This window comes from Ictidomys tridecemlineatus, chromosome 10, assembly GCF_052094955.1.
Source record: "Ictidomys tridecemlineatus isolate mIctTri1 chromosome 10, mIctTri1.hap1, whole genome shotgun sequence".
Lineage (NCBI taxonomy): Eukaryota > Metazoa > Chordata > Mammalia > Rodentia > Sciuridae > Ictidomys > Ictidomys tridecemlineatus.
This window is the reverse complement of record NC_135486.1, coordinates 33002899-33023577: the sequence shown is the minus strand read 5'-3', so window position 1 is coordinate 33023577 and position 20679 is coordinate 33002899. Positions and strand designations below refer to the sequence as shown.

Here is a 20679-nt window from a genome sequence, read left to right as displayed (position 1 = left end):
GTGCACAGAACTCTCAAGACTGTTAACACAAGCAAGTTTGCAAGACAGACTGCAAAAGGAAAGGCTCTTCTGTTTTTCTAAATCCCAGGATTCCCATCTGGGGAGGGACAGGGGTCTGAAGCAACCTGCAGAGGTGATCCGTCCTCAAAGGCCTCCAGAAAACCTCACTGCTATATATTTAGAAAGAGGGAGAGAGGGAAAGAGGCAGAGAGAGAAAGTTTGCAGTTGGACTTCTCTTCTTGCTGGTTGCCTCATTGGAGGGAGGAGAGAGAGTAATGTTTACTCTTAATACTATTGTTAATAACCTGGTATAGGCCTTCCATTGGGGTAGAGAAAGACTCCAGAAGCCCTACTTCCTCTAACACATTTATGCAGGTGAATTTGAGTGTGGTCTCTCAAGGTGGAACTATGCCCTGTATGAAAGGGGCACCGGGTGTTCTGCCCTGGGCCTTGCTCTCGGGGCAGGGCTGGGGCCGATGCCCGGGCCTAGAGTCCAGGCTGGGGTAATGGCTGTTCAGAGCGCCCTCTCTGTTTATTCATCACCCTTCTCAACCAGACATGGCATTTTGCCTGATGGTGGTGGAAGGCCAACACCACATGCCTTGGGGAGGACTCTGCCCGGAAGCTAGAGGCTTGTGTTTGGCAAGTAACCTCATGACCTCAGCTTTGTGGCTGGCCCTCAGCAGTGGTGGGCAAGAGGCAAATACCAAGGAGTGTTCCCCCACCCACCTCTTCAAAGCAGGAAATGAAAAAGCAGTTGGAAAGAGACTCTCCAGCCTGGAACTAGATGAGTCCTTGCTTTCCCTTGGTACTCCCCAGGATGTGGGGCCGAAGAGACTAGGTACCTAAGAATGTGCCAGGTGGGGAAGTGGTAAGGGGCCTCCAACCTGCCATTGCTCTGGGCCTCCAGCAACTGTGGGTTGGCTAGAAGAGAGCAGGGTCAGAGCCCAGGCTCTTGGTTCCCTCCCTCCTTCCCTGAATTCTATGTACAAGTTTGGGAACATGATTTTCCCTCCTGGCCCAAGAAGAAGGTATGGAAAACTGAGGGAGAGAGACCAGGGAGTCCAGCTTTTAGGGGAACTGGTGGAGGAAATCTTGGCCTTCCTGGCCTCCTTCATTGCAAGGGACCTAGATTGCCAGAACTTTCTAACATTTGCATCCTCTGAACATGCTGCCAGCTTCCTTTGCTCTGCCCTCATCCATGCGCCTGCTGTAGCTCAGCTTGGCTGTCTATCACTTTGTTCCTGTTCTTCCTCGTGATGCCAGGACTTCTGTCCTTCAGCACTTGTGGCACAGTGGGCCAGTGAAGGGTGGGGTGCAGTGGAGAAGAGGCACACTCTTGGACCTCTGAGGTCTTCGCTTAAACCCCAGTCCCCCATGTACCTTCTAGAAAGTTAGGGAGCAATCCCCAAACCACTCTCAGGTCAGTGATTTGCTGGAGGGACTCAGAACTCACTGTGCTCAATGGTTATGGTTTATTAGAGCAAAAGGATCCCAATTAACATCAGCCAAGAGGAGAGAAAGGTGTGCAGAGCCCAGAAGAGTTCCCTGTATGGACAGAGTTCCCGGCAGAGACATCTCTGAATTATCCTGTGGACAGTGTGTGATGACATGCACAGAATATTGCCAACCAGGAAAGCTCTCCTGAGCCTCAGTGTCAGAGTTTTTACAAGGGGTCAGTCATGGAGGCACAGACGATCACTCATAGGGCAGACCTGAGCTTCTGGCCCCTCTGGAGGTTGAGCCGATTTGCACCCAAAAACCTCACCATGGGTCACATTGTTAGCACTGACTACCTGCAGGTGGACACACTCTTAGCAGGCAGGACTTTCCAAGGGCTCAGAGGTCACTTCCTAGGAACCAAGGGCCAAAGTCTGACTTTCTCAGTTAATCCTTTCCCACATCCAGCAGTGTGATGTTATGACATTGCGTAATGTTGTGACTCTTACTGGCTGCCCTAGTTCCTCCTCTGTAAGTTGGGGGCAATAATTCCTACCTGGCTGGTGGGGTGTTTGTCATTGTAGCTTTTTTTTTTTTTTTTTTTTTTTTTTTTGGTGAGGATCAAGTAACACAAGATATGTGAAGGGTCTAGTGTATGAAAGGGTTCAACAAAAATGATCTCCCTCCTAATCTTTTTCTCCATTTTTGTTTTGTTTTGGTTTTCCTACCATATTGGGGATTGAACCCAGGGGCACATCTACCACTACATCCCCAGCCCTGTTTTTTTTTTGGTGGTTGTTGTTGTTTTTTGGTTTGTTTTTGTTTTTTTGTTTGTTTGAGACAAAGTAACAGTAAGTTGTCCAGATTGGCCTCAAACTTGCCATCCTCCATCCTCAGCCTCCAAGGGAATTACAGGTGTGTTTCCAGCCATTTTCCCTCCTGACCTTACTCTGTCTCATCTCCTAAACTAGCTCAGAGCACTGTGCCCTCTTTCTTCTTCCCATCCCTTATCCTAACTTGCTTTTATTTTGTCTCCCAGAAAAGGAAAGTACCCTACATGTTGTTACTAATTTGCATTTTCTGGTTTTAAATAGCAAGCAGTTTACTGATAAGTACATAGTTTCAACTGAAGTAATAAATTCACTTGAATGAGACAACAATCATGTCAAAAGAATAAATGCCTCCTAACTATCAGAATATTTGTGGTGACTCGGGCGATCATATAGATATCCAAAATCACTCAGAGGACAAGTCTTAAAGAAGATTCGTCCTCTTATTAGTCCATATAGAATAGATTCACATACTACCTGGAATCTGGAGAATCCTGTAGATGATTTCAACCAAATATGATCTGCACTTAACATGGCCTTTAAAAAAAAATCTAATATTGGGTGGTGAGGCTTTTGTTTCCTTTCAAAGCAATTACTCTTACAAATATTTGATTTTGGATCATTTGAGCTTTTGGCAATCATAATGTCACCCCTTTGGATACCATAAACATGACAGCTAAGATTTTTCTGCAAAGTCAATATCTGAATTGTAAATTCTGGCTCCATTGAGGGTCCAGGACGCATTACAACACCACCAATGTATTCAAAATAATAATGGGCAATACAGTCATCCTGAATAGGACAGCTCACAAGTCAAAGGTTCTTCCCAGAACACACATAATTCTAGCAGCCTCAGCTACTATAGGACTTAGGTCTGTTCTATAATAGGTTCAATTTTAGGGTAGTTTCAGGGCCTCTAGGGAGAAAAAAAAAGACAGCATATCTCAAATCATATGTGGGCGATTTATAGTTTCAGGATTCTTCTGAACCTAAAAAACCCAGAAGACCTTCACCCAAAAGCTCAGGTGGGTCTTTCCCACCCCTTAAGTTTCTCTTAATTACATTTTCTCTTTAAAAGATTTGTGTGTACATTATCATCTTTAAAAAGAAACGTTATACTTCTCCACTGCATGCATGATTATTCATTTACTCGTTGCCCTCTTCATGGGCTGCATTGAGCATCCTGTGCTTACCCATCTCTGCGGCTTATACCTGTGTGTCTGCAGGCCAGATTCTCAGAGGTGGTGCTTATGGATTCATTAAAAGTCTTGATGGTTCTGCCAAATTGTTCTCCCAAAAGGCCAAACCAGGTTAACTCTCTGCCTATAATGCATGAGTCGGCCTCACTCCCTGCACCTCCTGGGGACCATGTGGAAGAAGATGGCTTAGAGGGTGTAACAGGCACTGCTGAGGCCCTGCCCTGCCCCTCAGCATTCAGCATACCTGTGCATGTCCCGGACACAAGAGTAGAACAACTTGGAGGAGGACTCATATTTGCCCACCAGGCAGCCCCCTCCTCTGAGCCAGAAAGTTCTGTGACTCTGGATGTCAAGGCCAAGGAGGCTCTTGTTCCTTCTCCCTGGGGGTTTCTGAGGGGTTTCTGCTCTTCTCAGGCCCAGATTTAATTTCTTTACACCAGGACCCTGAGACTTGAGTTCCAGTTCTGTTCCAACCACCAAACTACCACGTGATCTTTCACTACTCTGGGCCTCAGTTTTTCTTTGCTGTTGAAAAACAAAAATGAAAGAAGGGAAGGGGTACTGGGCAATAACTAACACTTGATAACAGACGATTTTTGTTTACAAAGTGCCTTATTTCATTGATTCTCACATTAACCTCATTTTACAGATAAGAAAAAAAAGTTACACGGGCTGCCCAAGTTCACTGTTTGCTAGAACTTTCCTAGCAAAACGTGTTTTCCTTCAACTTGACCATATTGGAATATTCTAGTATTTGTAAATCTAAAAAAATTTAGGGCCTATCTTAAAATAGCAAAGCAGTTTTAAGTAGGCACTTTAGACACATCTGGGCTTCAAATTGTTACTTGGGCAGGTTTTTTGAGCATTGATTTTTTCCTGTCTAGAATAACAATGGTTAACATTTATTGAGTTTATCCTTGTTATAGGGCAAACCTTGTCCTACATGAATTATTTCATTTTTTCTTACAACTGCCCTGTAAGGTACTATAATTATCCCCATTTTGCAGATGAAGAAACTGAAACATCAGGGCAGTGGGTGTGGAAGAACCAGTAGAAAGCTGGAACACATCAAAAAGCTTCAGAAGAGCTCCTTCAAGAAAGTGAAATCAGTAGAATACCTGATGGATCTGAATGTATTGTCATAGACGATCAATGGACAACTTAGGCTTAAACTATAGGTACTGTACATAAAAACAAATTTAAAAATGGCAAATATTAACTCCAGGAAAAACAAAAAGATTTCAGGAAACTAAACGATCAGTTGTGAATGGGATTTAAGCGGTCATAATAGATACTAATTCTGATATAACCAACACCAAGATGTGACTAAATTGGGAGGCAAGGAGAGGGAAGAAAAAAGAGTTAACGTAAGGTCAAGGAGAAGGTGAAAGATGAAAGATTGTCCTTCATGGGATGAAATCAAGAGTCAGTGCCCAAACAGAAAAAGCAAGAAGTAGCAATACAGCATATTATTTAGAGATATGGAGGCCATAGCCATACAAACAGCTCAAAAGAATGGAAAGGGATAACTTCTGGAGAAAACATGGGGAAAATGTACTTTGTAAAAAATCCTGTAGAATGATGGGACCTGGATTCATTTATGTGTTTGTAGAGCTTTGATAATAGTTTAAAAAGCAATAAAAGGCAAATAAATAAATTGCCCAAGATTACCCAGATCTGATATGGTAGAGACAGAATTGTAGGGTGCTTCTGGAGTTGATGGCACAGCCGCCATGCAACACCACCTATAACGGATCTCCTCCTAGCACTAGAAGCAGCTGACATACAACAGGTGCTTAGGAAGGGAGATTCGTTTTCTTTATTCCATGGAGCCACTTTCAGTAAGGAGAAGCCCTGCCCTAGATCCAGACCTGAGGTGCCCTGGTGCTTTTTTTAAGTGTCTTTCTGTCTTTTTAAACGTTTTCCAAATGATACTCCAATGTCCAGGTCCTGCCAGGACCAGGAGTGGCATCTGGACAGTGACCCCAGTTTCCAAATTCTTCCCTTCATTCCTTGGACATTCCCTGGACATTCCTTCCTGCCCCCCTTGGTTGGGGTTGACCAGTTTCTTGAGAAACTCCAGAATGGATACAATGGGGTTGTTCTGCTCCAGGGTATACTGTTTCATTCACAGGATTGTAAATCAGGTACGAGGGTGCTGCTGAGATGCTGATTTTGAGTGACTCAAATTGTACAGACAAGGCGCGCTGCAGAAAATATTTGCCCAAAGTCTCTAATACCAGAAGCAGTTTTGCTTTCAGGTCCTGCCATGTCAGCCCTCCTCCCCTTCCCTTCTGATAGTCTTTGCCCAAATACCTGCAACTGTAGGTTTCAAATAATCTAATCAAAGAGAAGAACATTTTGTCAGTTACCTGGATGATTCATCTATCATTAGTAGTCATGCTTGCCTTCTGCAAGTATTTACTGAGCATCTACAATGTGCTGAGGTGGATAATATAGCGAACAAGATGCATTCTTCTATTCAGAGTTTACAAACTGGAGAAGGAGACAGAGAGGCAGCCAGGTGGTCCCTAGATAAGAGCTGTTTGAGCACAGAGGCAGAGGAGTGCAGTGCTGCTTTGGATGGGGCCTCAGATGGGACAGTAGTTTGGATGGGGAGCTGAACTAGAAGTTCTTCCAAGACTAAGATTCTGATTCCCCAGTTGGGATCTTTCCACTGTTTCAGGTGGTAACTCTAAGCCGGGGTCTCTATGCTTGCACATTAGCCCTGGCCTAATGGATTCTTCAAGTCAAAGCTGGAAGCGTCCTGGGACAATCATGCAATCAATTTTTCATGGCTCCTTTGAAGAAATCCAGGAGAAGTGTCTTGCTCATGTGACAATTACAGAGAGAGGACTGACATCTGAATCTTTGGTGTTCAAGTCCCAGGCTTTTTCCATCCTAACTCAAATCTGGGACAGGGGTCTGAGTCTCCCTAGGGTGGGTAAAACTTCCCATTTAAAAAAGAAGATTCCAAGACTGCCAGCAGTAGTCACAGCCCCAACTCCTCATCCAGCAACTCTTTCTTGGAGGGCTACAGGGAATTGATTTCAGAGGCACTCGACCACTAAGCCACATCTCCAGCCCTATTTTGCATTTTCTTTAGAGACAGGGTCTCACTGAGTTGCTTAGCTTTTGCCGAGGATTCCTTTAAACTCGCCATCCTCTTGCCTCAACCTCCCAACCGCTGGGATTACAGATGTGAGCCTTTGCGCCCGATTCAGATGCAGCAACTCTTAATCAAGAAACATTCCTGGGGCGTCTACCTTAAGCAAGTCTCTGTGCTACACTCTGGGAACACGATCTGTCCAACAAATTCCTGCCCGCAAGGAGCCACCGTCTGTCTTCTGGTGAAGGGGTATACACAGGACTGATACTCTGGGTAGTCAGCACGTAGTAGGCGCTCAGCGAATGGAACCGTGCACTAAGTATTATTTTCAGTCTGCAAAAAGGTCTCAGAGCTGGCTGAGAAGAGAAAGGACGGTTTCATGCAGTCCAGGTGAGCGAGCTACTCCCCATCGCGTAGGGCAGGGCGCGCCCCGAGCCTCCTTCCCTCCTCGGTGCTCCGGTCCTCGCTCAGCAGGCGCTCGCTGCGCGGAGGGAGGGGCGCGGGGGCGCGCACGCAGGCCGTCGGGGGCGCGCCGGCCGCCCGGGGACGCGCACGAGCTAGTCTCTGCCCTAATGCGGCGGCTGGCGACGAGCGGCGCTGCAGGGGACGTGGGGGAAGTGGCGGCGCCGGCAGCGGACAGCTCGGACTGCGACCGGGGCCGGAGCCTGAGCCCTTGGAGGTAGGGGAGCGCGGACACCGGAGAGATGGGCTGGAAGTAAAATGGTAAAACGGGGATCATGGAAATCCATCTAGCGACACCCCCTTGTTCCCGCCCTCCTCTGTCCGTCTCCATCCTCCGACCTGACCCCATCCCCCTCCGTCCGCGTCCCTATGCCTTCTCCTGTCCACATTGTCATCTGTCCCGAATCATCCAATTCTTGTATGTTTCCAGTGCACCCCCACATCATCCAGCTCCTAACCTCTCCTCACCCCAACACCCTTTCCATCTCGTTGGCAGTGTCCCCTCCCCCTTCCTGCATCCTCTCCCTTTCCCCTCACTTCTCTGTCCCCATCTCATCTATGAGCCCTGCTGGCCCTTATACCTCTGTTTTCCCCAACACCCCACTTTTTATCACCCTATTCTTTCCTATTTCTTCTACCCTGATACCAGCCCCTCTCCTTGCCCTCCCCCATCTCTTCCCCATCCCTTGCCCCCCAGTCACTCAGCTGAGTGCCTGTCTCCCCACTAGCTCCCTCACCCTTTCTGTCCTCCCCCAGCTCATCTCTGCACACCCTGTCCCAGCCTCTTCCCAGCTGCCTCTTGGTTTCCTCTCCTGCACCATGGTCCCTCTCAAGAACCCCACCTACTCCCCTAGGCTCTCAGATGGCCCGCCACATCACCTTCTCCACCTGCCTGTCCCACTGCTGCTTGGAGCCCCACAGCTTGTCCTCAGCTCCTTACTGGCCCTAGCCCCCCTTCTCTGCTTAGGGCAGCCTCCGGCTTCAAAGGCCCAATGTACTTTCTGTTGTGGACACAACCCACTTTCACCCATTTCTGCATGTTTGATCCTGTCCACGGCTGACGAGGAGGGAGACTGGGGGTTAGTAGGCCTCTGTGTTCCTCTCCAGCCACCCCTCTTCTCAAGCTGTTTAGGTTTGTTTCGTAGATGGACTCGGGAGGGGGTGCTGAGCACAGGGAAACTAGGATTGGAGAGGTGCAGGGTCCAAGGGGACAGATAGTAGGCTCATCCTGGACCTTGTTCTCAGCCTTGGGATGTAAAAGGCCTGGGTGAGAACCCCTGCTGGAGTGCTAGAAAATTTTGGATTTTAGAAAGGATTCTTCCTCAGCCTCTAAGTCAGCACTTTGGCACCGGGAGCTGTCATGAGTGTAGCCCATGGGCTGGGCTGAGTGGGCAGAGTGCTGAATCACCTAGACTCTGGTCCCCATGGCAGTCCCTCTGCTGCCCTGAGCCAGGGTCTGCTTCTGGTTCCTTCCTTGGTTTTTGGCATGTGTGTGTGTGCTGGGCAGAGATGCCTCTTCCCTCAGTCTGGAGGAGTGGACAATGCCCCTTTTCTGCCTGTCTGTCTCCCTGGCATGAGGGCCTGGTGTGTCTCATCTACCCTTGGAACTGTGGTGAGCCCTGCTGGGCTCCGGTCAAATCTCCAGCAAGGCAAGGGCAGGCCACAGGGCTTTGAGAACTGGTTGGGCAGGAGTTGAATGGTTTCGATGGGGCTAGAGATGGGCACATTCAGAACCTGTAAAACTTTAAGCATAAGTAGAAGCCCAGGGAAAATGTGCCTGGAGATGGAAACCCTGGGGAGGGGGCTATACCAGCTGTGGGGGTGGGACTGGTAGAGGAGGGCAGGCAGGGGTCCGTGCCCCTCTGATGTGAGGAGGATTGGCCTTGCAGGATGAGTCGAAGCACATGAGGGTCTGCTACCCATGGAATACATTCTACCTTTTACCCTGACCCAGCTGGCACTTCTGAGGGAACAATTTCTCCCCTTAGTCTTTGGATTTAGCTGAAGGCATGTTGTGTGTGTGGAGAGAGAAAGAGAGAGAGGGAGAGAGAGGGAGACAATGATACTGAGGAAGAAAGAGACTTAACACTTAGCTCCAGAACTTGTGTTTGCCACTGTGAAACAGAAAATGACAGCCCATTTCCTGTCTTGGGGACCTCAGCTGAAACTCAGAGGCTGAAATTGGAAGGTGAAGAGCAAACTGCCCACAGATCCTGTCCCTTTTCTGCAAGGCTCCCTCACTTTGGAAATCTGAACAGTTGGACTCTTTCAGATGATGCGCGGCAACTCTCTACCTGTCTTCTGCCTCTGGCAGGGCCTCCTAGGGCTCCTGCATCTGGGGCACTGGCTGCCCCCTGCATTGTTACCTTTCTGTGTCCCCTCCCCATCATGGGCGGGGGTGGGGCGGAAGCTTCCCCTGGCATCAGTGGCTCAGGGCTGCCAGCTTTTCCTGGTACAGGGAGGAGGCATCACCTGCAGCTGTTGTCGAGTGCTGATTGGATTATGGTTCTGACGTTGAAGTGCTTGATTGGGGCTCAGGGGGATTCTGATAACAGCGTACATATTTTCCAGTTTTGCCCAACAAATCTCACCCCTTGTCCTCTTGTTTGGCATCACAAAGGCTACGGGGAGCTAAACCTAGGGACAAAGAGAAAAGCCAGCTCCCCAGAGAGCTGGGGCAAGACCTGCCAGTTTGTGCCTTGTGGGCTCCCTGTGGGCTGCACAAGACTGTGTGTTTCAAGGGCTGGTCCTTTCCGGGGCACCTTGTGGAGATGGCTTAGACCTGGGGGTTTTGTTTTGACTTTGGATTTCCGAGTGGGACAGATCAGAGGAGGGTCCTATTTTTGCAGTGACTGTGAGTCAGGATTCCAAGGCTCCAATCGCTCTGTCGCAACCTATTTCCTACCTTTGGTACCAGGCCTCTCCCTCAGGCTGATTGGGAGACCAGAAGTATACTGAGATCTTAAGACCATCCAAGAGTTGGTGTGTAAGGATCTGACCTTTGACTTTAGAAAAAGACATTTTTAGATGAGAAAGGGGGAGGCAGAGAAGTTCAGCTCTCAGCCTGTTCAGCTGGGGGTGAGTGCTGGGGGAGGGAAGAAACAAGAGGAACTGAAATCTGGATCTGTAACTTATTCATTTCACAGATACCCAGTTAGCCCTACACTGTGCTGCTCTGCTAGGCTCTGAGATTACAGAGAGGAAAAGTAAGGCAGACTTGGAGGTCCCAGAGGTCCCAGCATCATGGAAGTAAGAGAGACAGGTAATCAGACAGCAGGATCTCAAATTCTCATGGTGTCAGCCCCCTTCTTGATGGCTGGGAAGAGGGCTTGGTTGATGTCATTAGGAATGGTAGCAGAGCTGACCCTGAAGTTGACTGTCAGGAAAAGGGTGGGGGAGGAGGTGAGATTCAGCTTATCAGATCCCCCAGCTGGAGGGGCAGCTGGAGGGGTGTAGCTGAATCCCCCTGGGTACTGCTGCAGCTTCATGCAGAAACACCCACAGGGAACTTTGGGTCAAGGTCCCAACTGCTTTACTCCACTCTCCTAAGAACTTGCATTTTAGAGGTAAAGCATGGTCTGAAAGTGCTTAGAATGCCAGAGCAAACAGAGGAAGGAGGCCCATTCTGCCCTCAGGGAGCTTCCAAACTGATGGCAGAATAGCAGGTACCTGCACAGGGTCATGCTCAGAAGCAAGGTGAGGAAAGCACTGTGAGATAGTGATACGCATGAAGGGGTCTTGGGGTTATGAGTGGGTCAGAGTCAGGTAGAGGTCATCAGAGCAGTCCAGATGGGGGTGGGCTGATAGTAAGCAGGGGACACCCTCCGAAGTTATATACTTGAGTACAGGTCACCATGACTAGCTAAACTGGGAAAAGAACCTGAGGCGGGAGACTCCTGGCTTCATCTGAGTGGCCGTTTGTCTTTCCCACATGCCAACTGAGTTCATTTCATTCATCTGTCCCAAGCCTTTAAACCTGGTCCGAGACTGTGCTAGGTGCTGAGAAATGAGTTGAGTTGGAGAGAAAGAAGTGAAGACAAATTAAAACAGCACAAGAAATGCTATAAAAGGTTGAATGGGTTCCTGGCATGGTAGGTACTTGGCTGAGGGGTCACAGTGAGCAGAGGACCTGGAGTAACCACCAAACTAATTTTGAGGCTAGATCCCCATGCCTCGACTGACACAGCTTGATGGCAAACATTTGAGCAGTGACTCAAAATGTCCAGGTAGCATCCAGGCCTCGCTGCCAGGGTAGACGTTGGATGCCCGTGGCCTGGTCTCTGGGACTGCAGGGGAAGGTTCTGGGAGCTCAGGCTATGCTGGGTTCCTGTAGGCACTTCTGCAGCTTTGCTGACCCAGGGCATTGGTCAGATTGTCCAGCCAGCTTGAGAACCCTGGAGCCACCCTCCTTTCATTAGCCCCTGAGGCAAGCTGGGGGCCAGGTAAGTGGCTTAATAGCAGTAGTCATCATTACTGAGTGCTTACTATGTGCTGGGTATCCTACTGTAGGCTTTATGTGAATCACCTCATTTCATCCTTTGAGTTAACTAGACAAGAGTTTTAGTTAGGATTCAGGCTTTTCAGATAATAAAACAAATTTTGGGAGGGTCTTACTTGTTTAAGATCACAAAACAGGTAATTGCAGAGGCAGATTTTTTTGTGTGTGTACCAGCGATTGAACACAGAGACATTCAACCACTGAACCATATCCCCAGCCCTTTTTGTATTTTATTTCGAGACAGGGTCTCACTTAGTTGCTTAGAGCCTCTGCAAGTTGCTGAGGTTGGCTTTGAACTGGCAATCCTCCTACCTCAGCCTCCTGAGCTGCTAAGATTACAGGCATACAGCACGGTGCGTGGCCAGAGGTAGAATTTAAACCTACATTTGTTTGACTTCAAAGTCCATGTCCTGTCATCTATTATACTGAGCTCTCCCAGGCTTGTTGGAAAATAAAGAACTGGAATATTTTGTCCTCATGTACAGTTTAGGAAAATCTGTTAGATAGGCTCAGTTAAAATGCATTTTTGAGTACCTATGATATCCATATTTTGTCCTCATGTACAGTTTAGGAAAATCTGTTAGATAGGCTCAGTTAAAATGCATTTTTGAGTACCTATGATATCCCTGTGAAAGACAGAAATGTGGTTCCTGCTTCCAATTGGAGAAGTAAGGCACAGAAAGCACCTTGGGAACAATACACAATGGTGTGTGATGAAGGCTCCTTAGACCCTGGACAGTAACCGTTCTCAGTAGGCATGATCTGTCAACTGGACCAAGCTGTTGGAGTTGGGGAGGTGATGTGACCTTTGAGGTCAGACAACCCTAGGCTTCAGCCCTGCTTCTTCCACTTGCTTCTGGGCTGCTGAAGTTCACTGTAAAATGCAGATACTAATATAGCCTTATGGAGCTGTCATAAGGATTAGATGTGCTAAAGATAGGAAGGCCCTGCTCAATACCCAATGGGGAGCAAATGCTCCTCAAGTGGTAACTGCTGTTCACAGAGAAGGGGGCTGTGGCCTTGAGCCTGGACAGGAAACTGATAGAATTTGCTAGATAAGGAGGGTGTTCTAGAGGAGGGAACCCACCAGATGTATTAGTAAAAACTTGGCAGGTTCAGGTTCTCTAGGGAGGAAGTAAGTGGTCTGCTTCCTCTTATCTGCTCTCTACCCTCACCCTGCTCCTGCCTGTCTTGCAGGGACAGGACAATCATCTTAAAAAGGGCTTATACTTCTGGCTCCACTATTAACAGAACTTAAATGTGTTTCTCTGTATAAAATTAGAAGATTGGTTTAAGTTCTTGTCCCAGAAGCCACATCTCTGGGATTTATGTCATTGATTAATTTCTTGTCCTTTCTCTTTTCTCCCAAATGCAACTCTATGAAAAAGGTGGAGTGTTTGGGGCACGGAGGGGTCATCCCCTCAGGCCTCTGTCTCTGGCTCCTGCAGATCCCCTCCTCTGGGAAGCAGCTGCCTGAAAAAAAAGGAATAGGTAACAATGATTTTTACTCATCTTGTCCAAATTAGGAAGACAATATTTCCCTATTATTTCTCTACAAATTTACTTCCTTTGAACTTTCTTCAAGGAGTTTTGGTGTTTTTTTTTTTTTTTTTGTAATGAAAAGGAAAATTAAGAAGAAGTCAGTAGGGACACAATAAACACTGCGTAATGTCATATATAATAACAAGAAATTTTCTTAGTTTGTCCTCATTGTTTACCTGTTCAGGATTTATGTATCAAGACACATTTTTTAGTATTGAATCACTACAAAGCAGACACATTTGTCGATGGTTTATATGCGCCTTCAGTGAGAGGAAAAGAAGAGCTTAAAATGTAACTCTCATTTTCTATGATTAAGATTTCTGTGAGCAATCATTTGTTACCAGAAATCATAAAATATTGATGATATCTAAAGTGATGTGTTTGTCCTGGCTTTAATTTTATCCTGTATTTTGATTTGTTCTCTCCATAAATGAAATGGTATTTTTCCAGATTCCTCAGGAAAATGTGGACCTTCTCCACCTATTGACAATGGAGACCTCACTTCATTCCCATTAGCAGTATATCCTACGGGATCAGCAGTTGAATATCAGTGCCAATCCTTATATCAACTGGAAGGTAGCAAGACAGTAACATGTAGAAACGGAAAGTGGTCAAACCCGCCAAAATCTTTACGTAAGTACTTCAGTAATCTCATGGGACCTGGGAAAATCAGCACCTTCAGTATCATACTTTTCTGTGTAAAATAGAAATATTCACATATTAAAAAAGAAATATTCTCTGCAATGCTTCTCTACCAACAATTCATATGTGAGGAAATAAAGATTAATAAATTATTTTTAATTTTAAAATAATTAATAAATGCAATTATAAATTTTTTATTAGCATGTAATTGTTGCCCTTATTAATGGGGGTTAGTATGATATTTCCATATATGCATACACTCAACATGATCATATCCAACCTTTATTTACCCACCCTATCATACCTTCTCAACCTCTATTGGTCACTATTCTACATTCAGGTCACCCTTTTTAATATTCCACCTATGAGAGTGAATGTATGGGACTTATCTTTCTGTGTCTGGCCTACTTTACTTAACCTAATGTCCTCCAGTTGTATCCATTTTGCTGTAAATGACAACAGCCAATTCTTCTTTGTGGCTGAATAATATTCCCTTGTGTAAATATACTACATTGTCTTTATCTCCTCATCTATTGATAAACACATGTTCTCATTCAATATCTTAGCTACTGTGAATAACACTGAATGGGCATGCAGATATCCCTTTGGTATGCTGATTTCTTTTCCTGTAGATATGTACCCAGAAGCAAGATAGCTGGGCATAGGGCAGATCTAATTTAAGTATTTTGAGAAACCTTCTGCTCTCCATAATGATCGTACCAATTTAAATTCCCACCAAGAGAGTGTAAGTGTTCTTTTTCTCCCACATCCTCACCAACATTTATTAATTTTAGGGTTTATTGTTAATAATAGACCTTCTAACTGGGATAATGTGGTATCTCATTGTAGTTTTCATCTTCATTTCCCTGATGGCTAATGATATTGAGAGGGTTTTTTTAATGTATTTTTGACTGTTTGTACTTCTTTGAGATATGTCTATTCACAAATCATTTGCCTGATGTTTAATTGGATTACTTGTGTAGTTTTTTTGAGGTCATTATACATTCTAGGTATTAACCCTCTGTGAGATGCATAGCTGGCAAATCTTTTTCCCATTCCATGGCTCGTCTCATTCTGTTGACTGTTTCTTTAGCTGTACAGAAAGTTTTCAATTTAATATATCAACTTTGTCAATTTTTGCTTCTGTTTCTTGTGCTTTTGTGGTTCTATCCAGAAAATTGTTGCTTGAACCAGTTTCTTATTTCTCCATATTTTCTTCTAGTAGTTTTAGAGTTTTCAGGTTTTACATTTAAGCCTGTGTACATTTTGAATTTAATTTTGTACATGGAAAGAGGAGTCAAGATTCAATCATCTATCTGTATGTGGATATCCATTTTTAGCATCATTTATTGAAGAGATGGTACTTTATCCAATGTTTTCTTTTTTGGAAACTTTCTTAGGAATCAGCAGATATATATGCATGGATATATCTGTATGTATGTTTGTATTCATCTATCTATAAATACACATATTTATGGAGAGAGAGAAAGAGAGAGAGAGAGAGAGAGAGAGAGAGAGAGAGAGAGAGAGAGAGAGAGGGAGGGAGGAGAGTGTGTCTCTATTCTGTACCATTGGTCATTGCATCTATTCTTATGCAAATACTATGCTCTTTTGGTTGCTATGGTACTGTAGTATGTCTTGAAACCAGTTATTGTGATTCTTACAGCCTTTGTGTATTTATTTTTTTTTTCAAGATTTCATTATCTCTTCAGGGTCTTTTGTGCTTCCATATGAATTTTAGAATTTTCTTCTCTAGTTCTGTGAGGAATATCATTCATATTTTAATGGGAATGGCTTTTAATCTGTAAATTGCTTAATTTATTATTGCTGAAGGAATACATGTTTAATGTATTATTACCAACACTAATTCTTCCAATCCATGAGCATGGGGAGTTTCTTATTTATTTTGTATCTTCTTCAATTTCTTTAATCAGTGTGTGGTAGATGTCTTTTTTCTTTGCGGTTTTGTTTGCTTGTTTTAAAGATTCGTGAATGGGATTGTTTTTATTATTTGGTTCTCAGTACATTCATTATTGGTGTATAAAAATCTCACTGATGTTTGTATATTGATTTTGTATCTTGCTACCTTAATGACTTTATCCATTCTAATAGTCTTTTGGTGGAGTCTTTTGGTTTTTCTATATATTTAAACATAACATCTGCAGACACAAATAATTTGACTTCTCTCCTTACAATTTGTATGCCCTTTATTTCTCTTATTTCACTGTTCTGACTAAAATTTCTAGTACTATACTGAATAAGAGAAGGGAGAATACATACCCTTGTTCCTGATCCTAGAGGAAATGTTTTCAACTTTTCTCATTTCAGTATATTGCCTGTGGCTATGTCTTGTATGGCCTTTATTATTCTGAGGTATGATCTTCCCAAACCTTATTTTCTCAGGACTTTTATCAGGAAGTGATGCTGATATTTTTCAAATGCATTTTCCATATCTATTAATCACATGATTTTTATCCTTATTATGTTTATTGATCTGAATATGTTGAACCATCCTTGCATCTCTGGGATGGAACCAATTTGATTGTGGTGAATAATCTTTATAATTCTCTGTTGAAGAACATTCAGATTTGCTCATATTTTATTGAGAAATTTTACATCTATGTCCATCAGGGTTATTAGTCTACAGTTTCTTTTATCTTGTGTTCTTGTTGCTATGGGGGTAATGCTAGCCTCAGAGAATGGGTTGGGAATGATTCTCTCTCTTTCAAATCTTTGCAACAAATTTAAAAGAAATGGAATTAGTTCTCCTTTAAAGATTTCAAAAAATTAATCAGTAAAAGCATCTAGTCATGGGCTTTCCTCAACTTTTTATTACTGATTCAGTCTCTTCTGGATTCATGTTTTCATGGTTTATTTTTGGAAGAACCTATGTGTCTAAAAATTTATAAATTTCTTCCAGGTTCTCTAATTTGTTAGCGTACATTTTCTCATAGTAATCCCTAATGACTCTTTGTATTTCTGAGGTATTGGTTGTAATGTCTTTTTTTTTTTTTCATCTCTTATTTTGAGTCATCTTTTTCTCGGTTAGTCTTATTAAAGGATGTGTTCATTGTTATTACCTTTTTTGATAACCAATTTGTTGTTTCAGTAGTCTTTTCTACTGCTTATGCATGTGACACCCTCTCTATCTTATACATTTTATAACTGAAAATTTATAACATTTGACCAATATTTCCTTTCTCTTTGTGAATCTGGAGGTGGAAACCAGGGCTTGTGCATGCAAGGCAAGAACTCTACCAACTGAATTATATCCCTACCCTTTTGACCAATATTTTAATTAAAGAAAAACCAGCCAGTCATGGCAGTACACTCTTGTAATCCCAGAAACATGGGATCCTGAGTCAGGAGAACTTGTCTCAAAATAATAATAATAAAAGAAAGGAATGCAGATGTAGTTCAGGGTTAAAGAGTCCTTGGGTTCAATTTCCAGTCCAAAAAAGAAAAACAAAATCAGCCATGATACCATAATGATTTTACACTCCAAAATGCCAAGCTCTTAATATGATAAATGAAAGAATTGGTAATAAAATGTAATTATCACACATTAACCACCTAATTCTTACATCATTTACTATTTTAACTTTATTTTAATCTATCTGTTATTCATACAGAATTTGTTCAGGAAGAGTTTTCAGGAAGAATTTCTAAAATATTAAAAACATTCTACTTGAAAACCCCAAATCTTGGTAAAAGACTCATTTCTAACTTAATATTATACTCATTTATTTCTTTCAGATGCATGTGTAATATCAGAAGAAATCATGGAAAGATACCACATAACCTTCAGGTGGATAAAACAGCAAAAGCTTTATGCTCCATCAGGGGACACAGTTGAATTTGTGTGTAAATATGGATATTCTCCATCAACTCAACGTCAATCATTTCTTACAAGGTGTATTGATGGTCACCTGGAATATCCTGTTTGTACATAACATAAGAGCTACTCTTAATCTCATTAAAATGTGCACTTAAATCCAGAATTTTTATTATTAATCTAGTTTTCAATTTTATTTTAAAACATTGTTTAACTCATTTTTACTCATAAATTAGAATTTGTGTTGATACCTGCTAATGTGTTTAGAATCTGAGAGGCTAGAGCCCCACATCTTAAAAGCACTGCATTCAAATTTGGCAAACCAAAGTGCCATGCATCCTATTCATAAAACATCTGTGGCAAGAAATTAGATGCTTGTCTGTATCCATCATTCTCCAAACTGAAAGTTTTCTACATAACTTTTGGGGCTCCCTGAGACTCTGTTTCACAGTGCATGAAAAGATAGACTCTCCATCTTCAAAATTATAAAATTCAGAAAGATCTAAATACCAAACTAAGTCATGACTTATATTAGTCAAAAATATAATCAATTACTGATTATTACCTATCCATAAGCAAATGTAAAAAGATGACATGTGAGCTTCTAAAATATATGAATCTAGTACATTAAACAATGTAAACAAATCATAAAGAGAAATAGAAGCTTAATTGAATATATAACTATAAAACTATATAACTATGGAAAAATGATTGGCAGAAAATGCAATAAAATCTGTAAAAACTATATTTGTGCTTAGAGGTAAGAGGATTGACTTGTTTAATTCCTTTAAACAGACAGTCTCTAAATTATGGTGGTTTAATTTGTGATTTTTTTTTTACTTTACAGTAGTATGAAAGTGATATGTATTCAATAGGAATTGTACTTTAATCTGTTTCTGCGACTAGAAATACATGGTAGACAACTTTTATGGTATTGTGTAACAGCAGTTAACAGCATCCAACTGGCCTTGTGATCAAAAAAGTGAGCAATCACTATACTACAGGGTACTGTTCTGCTAAGCTATGATATATGATAGGTTGGTATATTAAATGCATATTCAACTTAAAATAATTTTAATTTATCATGAGTTAATCAGGATGTAACATTCTAAATTGAGTATCAGCATTTATATCATATTGTCCAATTTTTAAACCTTTAATATACTCAGTTTTGAACTTTGAGAATAAGTCATTTTAAGACAATAATGCCTAAAAACCAAGGTGATAAACACCTTATTGGTAATGATCTCAAGGTCAAATAATTCTTTAATGAGTTTTTTTTGTTGCAGATTTCTTTTTTCTGTTTTTAAAATTTCAGTAACAAGATCTTGAAGTGTAATTTTATATCTTTGCAATTCAGACAGCACTATTTAGTTAAAATCACTTTGTCTAGAAACATTTTTGATTTTTAAAAAGCTATAATCTTAGGATGAAAATAAAGATAAAGATAAAACTTTATGGTGATAAATTGTTACCTCTTATTGCATAAAATCATAAAGCTTATATTAAATGCTTTCCTCTTGTTTGAGATCCTGATTTAGATAAATTGAATTGAGACAGATTTTTCAATTTTAATGAAATTGGTTACAACAAGCAAGTTATCCTTGTGTTTAATTTTAACACCTGAATATACTTAACTCAGTCCCATTGGGCCACTATAACAAATATAACTTGTCCATTGTGGCTTATTTTAAAAAGACATTTCTTTCATACAGTTCTTGGAGCTGAGATGCCCAAGATCAAGGCACCAGCTAACTTGGTGTCCCAGGAGAGCTTATTCTGTTTTGCAAATAGCGTCTTCTCACTAGGTAGAAGCGGCAAGGAAGTGCTCTAGTCTTTCCTTGTTAGGGCACTGTTTCTACTCTTGAGGATGGAACCCCATCTCCTATTCACCTAAAAAGACTTCATCTTCTAATATGCTCACTGTGGTCACTAGGAATGAAACGGTGACATTTAGGGGGACACAAACATTCAGGACATAGAAGAGAATAGGGAAGGAAAAAGACAGTCCATGCCACAGAACCAAAAGGCAGTAGTGGTGTTTACTCTTCTATTTCACAGAGGAATTTCAGCCAAACATTGTAAGACAGAGATAAAAGAAGGTTATTTTACACACACACACACACACACTCCAACATGGGAGAAGCTAAATGTAAAAAAGCAAATGTTAATAAATCTTAAGGGAGAAATAGATTGTAAAATGATAAAGATGGAGTATGGAAGGACCCTACTATTAATACAGTTGATAGGTCATCCAGACAGAAAATCAATAAGAAAACCTTGGACTTTAGCTGTATGTTACACCAAATAGACTTAACAGATATACATAGAATATTCTACACAATAGCAGAATACACATTATTCTGTAGTGCATACACAACACACTCCAGGATAGGTCATATGTTATGCCACAAAACAAATTTCAAGTATTTAAGAATGCTGAAATTATATCAAGTATCTTTGCCAAATAAAAGCCCCAAATTATATGTCAATAACAGGGAATGTTGGTATATTCACAAATATATAGAATTTGAATGACATCCTCCTGACCTTCTCATAGGTCAGTGACAAAATTGAAAGAAAAATTAAATGACACTTATAGACAAACAAACATCAAATCATAGCATACTAAAACATACAAGGTGCAGAAAAGGAATTTTGTAAGGGAAATATATAAAGTATATAACTATAAATGTCTACATGATTTAGATCTCAAATAACAAAGCTTCAAACTTTATACCTCAAAGAACTAGAAAATGAAGAAGTAACTAAACTAAAGATATTAAGAGGGAGGAAATAAAGGTATCCAAAAAGAAAAAAAAAACATTAAGAAAAAAAGAAAATACTCAGAAAACACTATTAAGCATCAACAAAGCTAAAAGCTGATTTTTAACCAATAAACAAAATTGATAAAAGTTTAGCTAGACAAATGTGGAAGTAAATAAATTTCAAAATGAAGAAGAAACATTACAGTTAATAGCACAAAAATTAAAATATGTACAATTCTGGTATGAACAATTATACCAGCAATTTGGATGACCTAGAAGAAATGAATCTTTGTAGAAAGTTGCAGCCTACCAGGACTGAATCACAAATACAAAATCCCAACAGACAGGTAAAGA

General features: G+C 42.0%; 1 protein-coding gene across 1 annotated transcript; it reads left to right on the top strand.

Annotated features, from left to right (window-relative positions):
* Positions 1–558: 558 nt before the first annotated feature.
* Positions 559–17723, top strand: LOC144367601 (uncharacterized). Its single transcript, XM_078024670.1, has 5 exons — positions 559–841; positions 6974–7257; positions 12927–13029; positions 13531–13713; positions 17479–17723. The coding sequence occupies exons 1-5, from the start codon at positions 559–561 to the stop codon at positions 17673–17675; spliced, it is 1050 nt and encodes a 349-aa protein (XP_077880796.1). The 3' UTR covers positions 17676–17723.
* The last annotated feature ends 2956 nt before the right edge of the window (positions 17724–20679 follow it).

Bases quoted from the DNA above. Each gene is read 5' to 3' on its own strand.
- LOC144367601 (XM_078024670.1), top strand. From the start codon at position 559: ATGGCATTTTGCCTGATGGTGGTGGAAGGCCAACACCACATGCCTTGG. The intron at 842-6,973 runs GTACCTAAGAAT...AGTCCAGGTGAG, and splicing joins TGTGGGGCCGAAGAGACTAG to CGAGCTACTCCCCATCGCGT. The intron at 13,714-17,478 runs GTAAGTACTTCA...TATTTCTTTCAG, and splicing joins AAACCCGCCAAAATCTTTAC to ATGCATGTGTAATATCAGAA.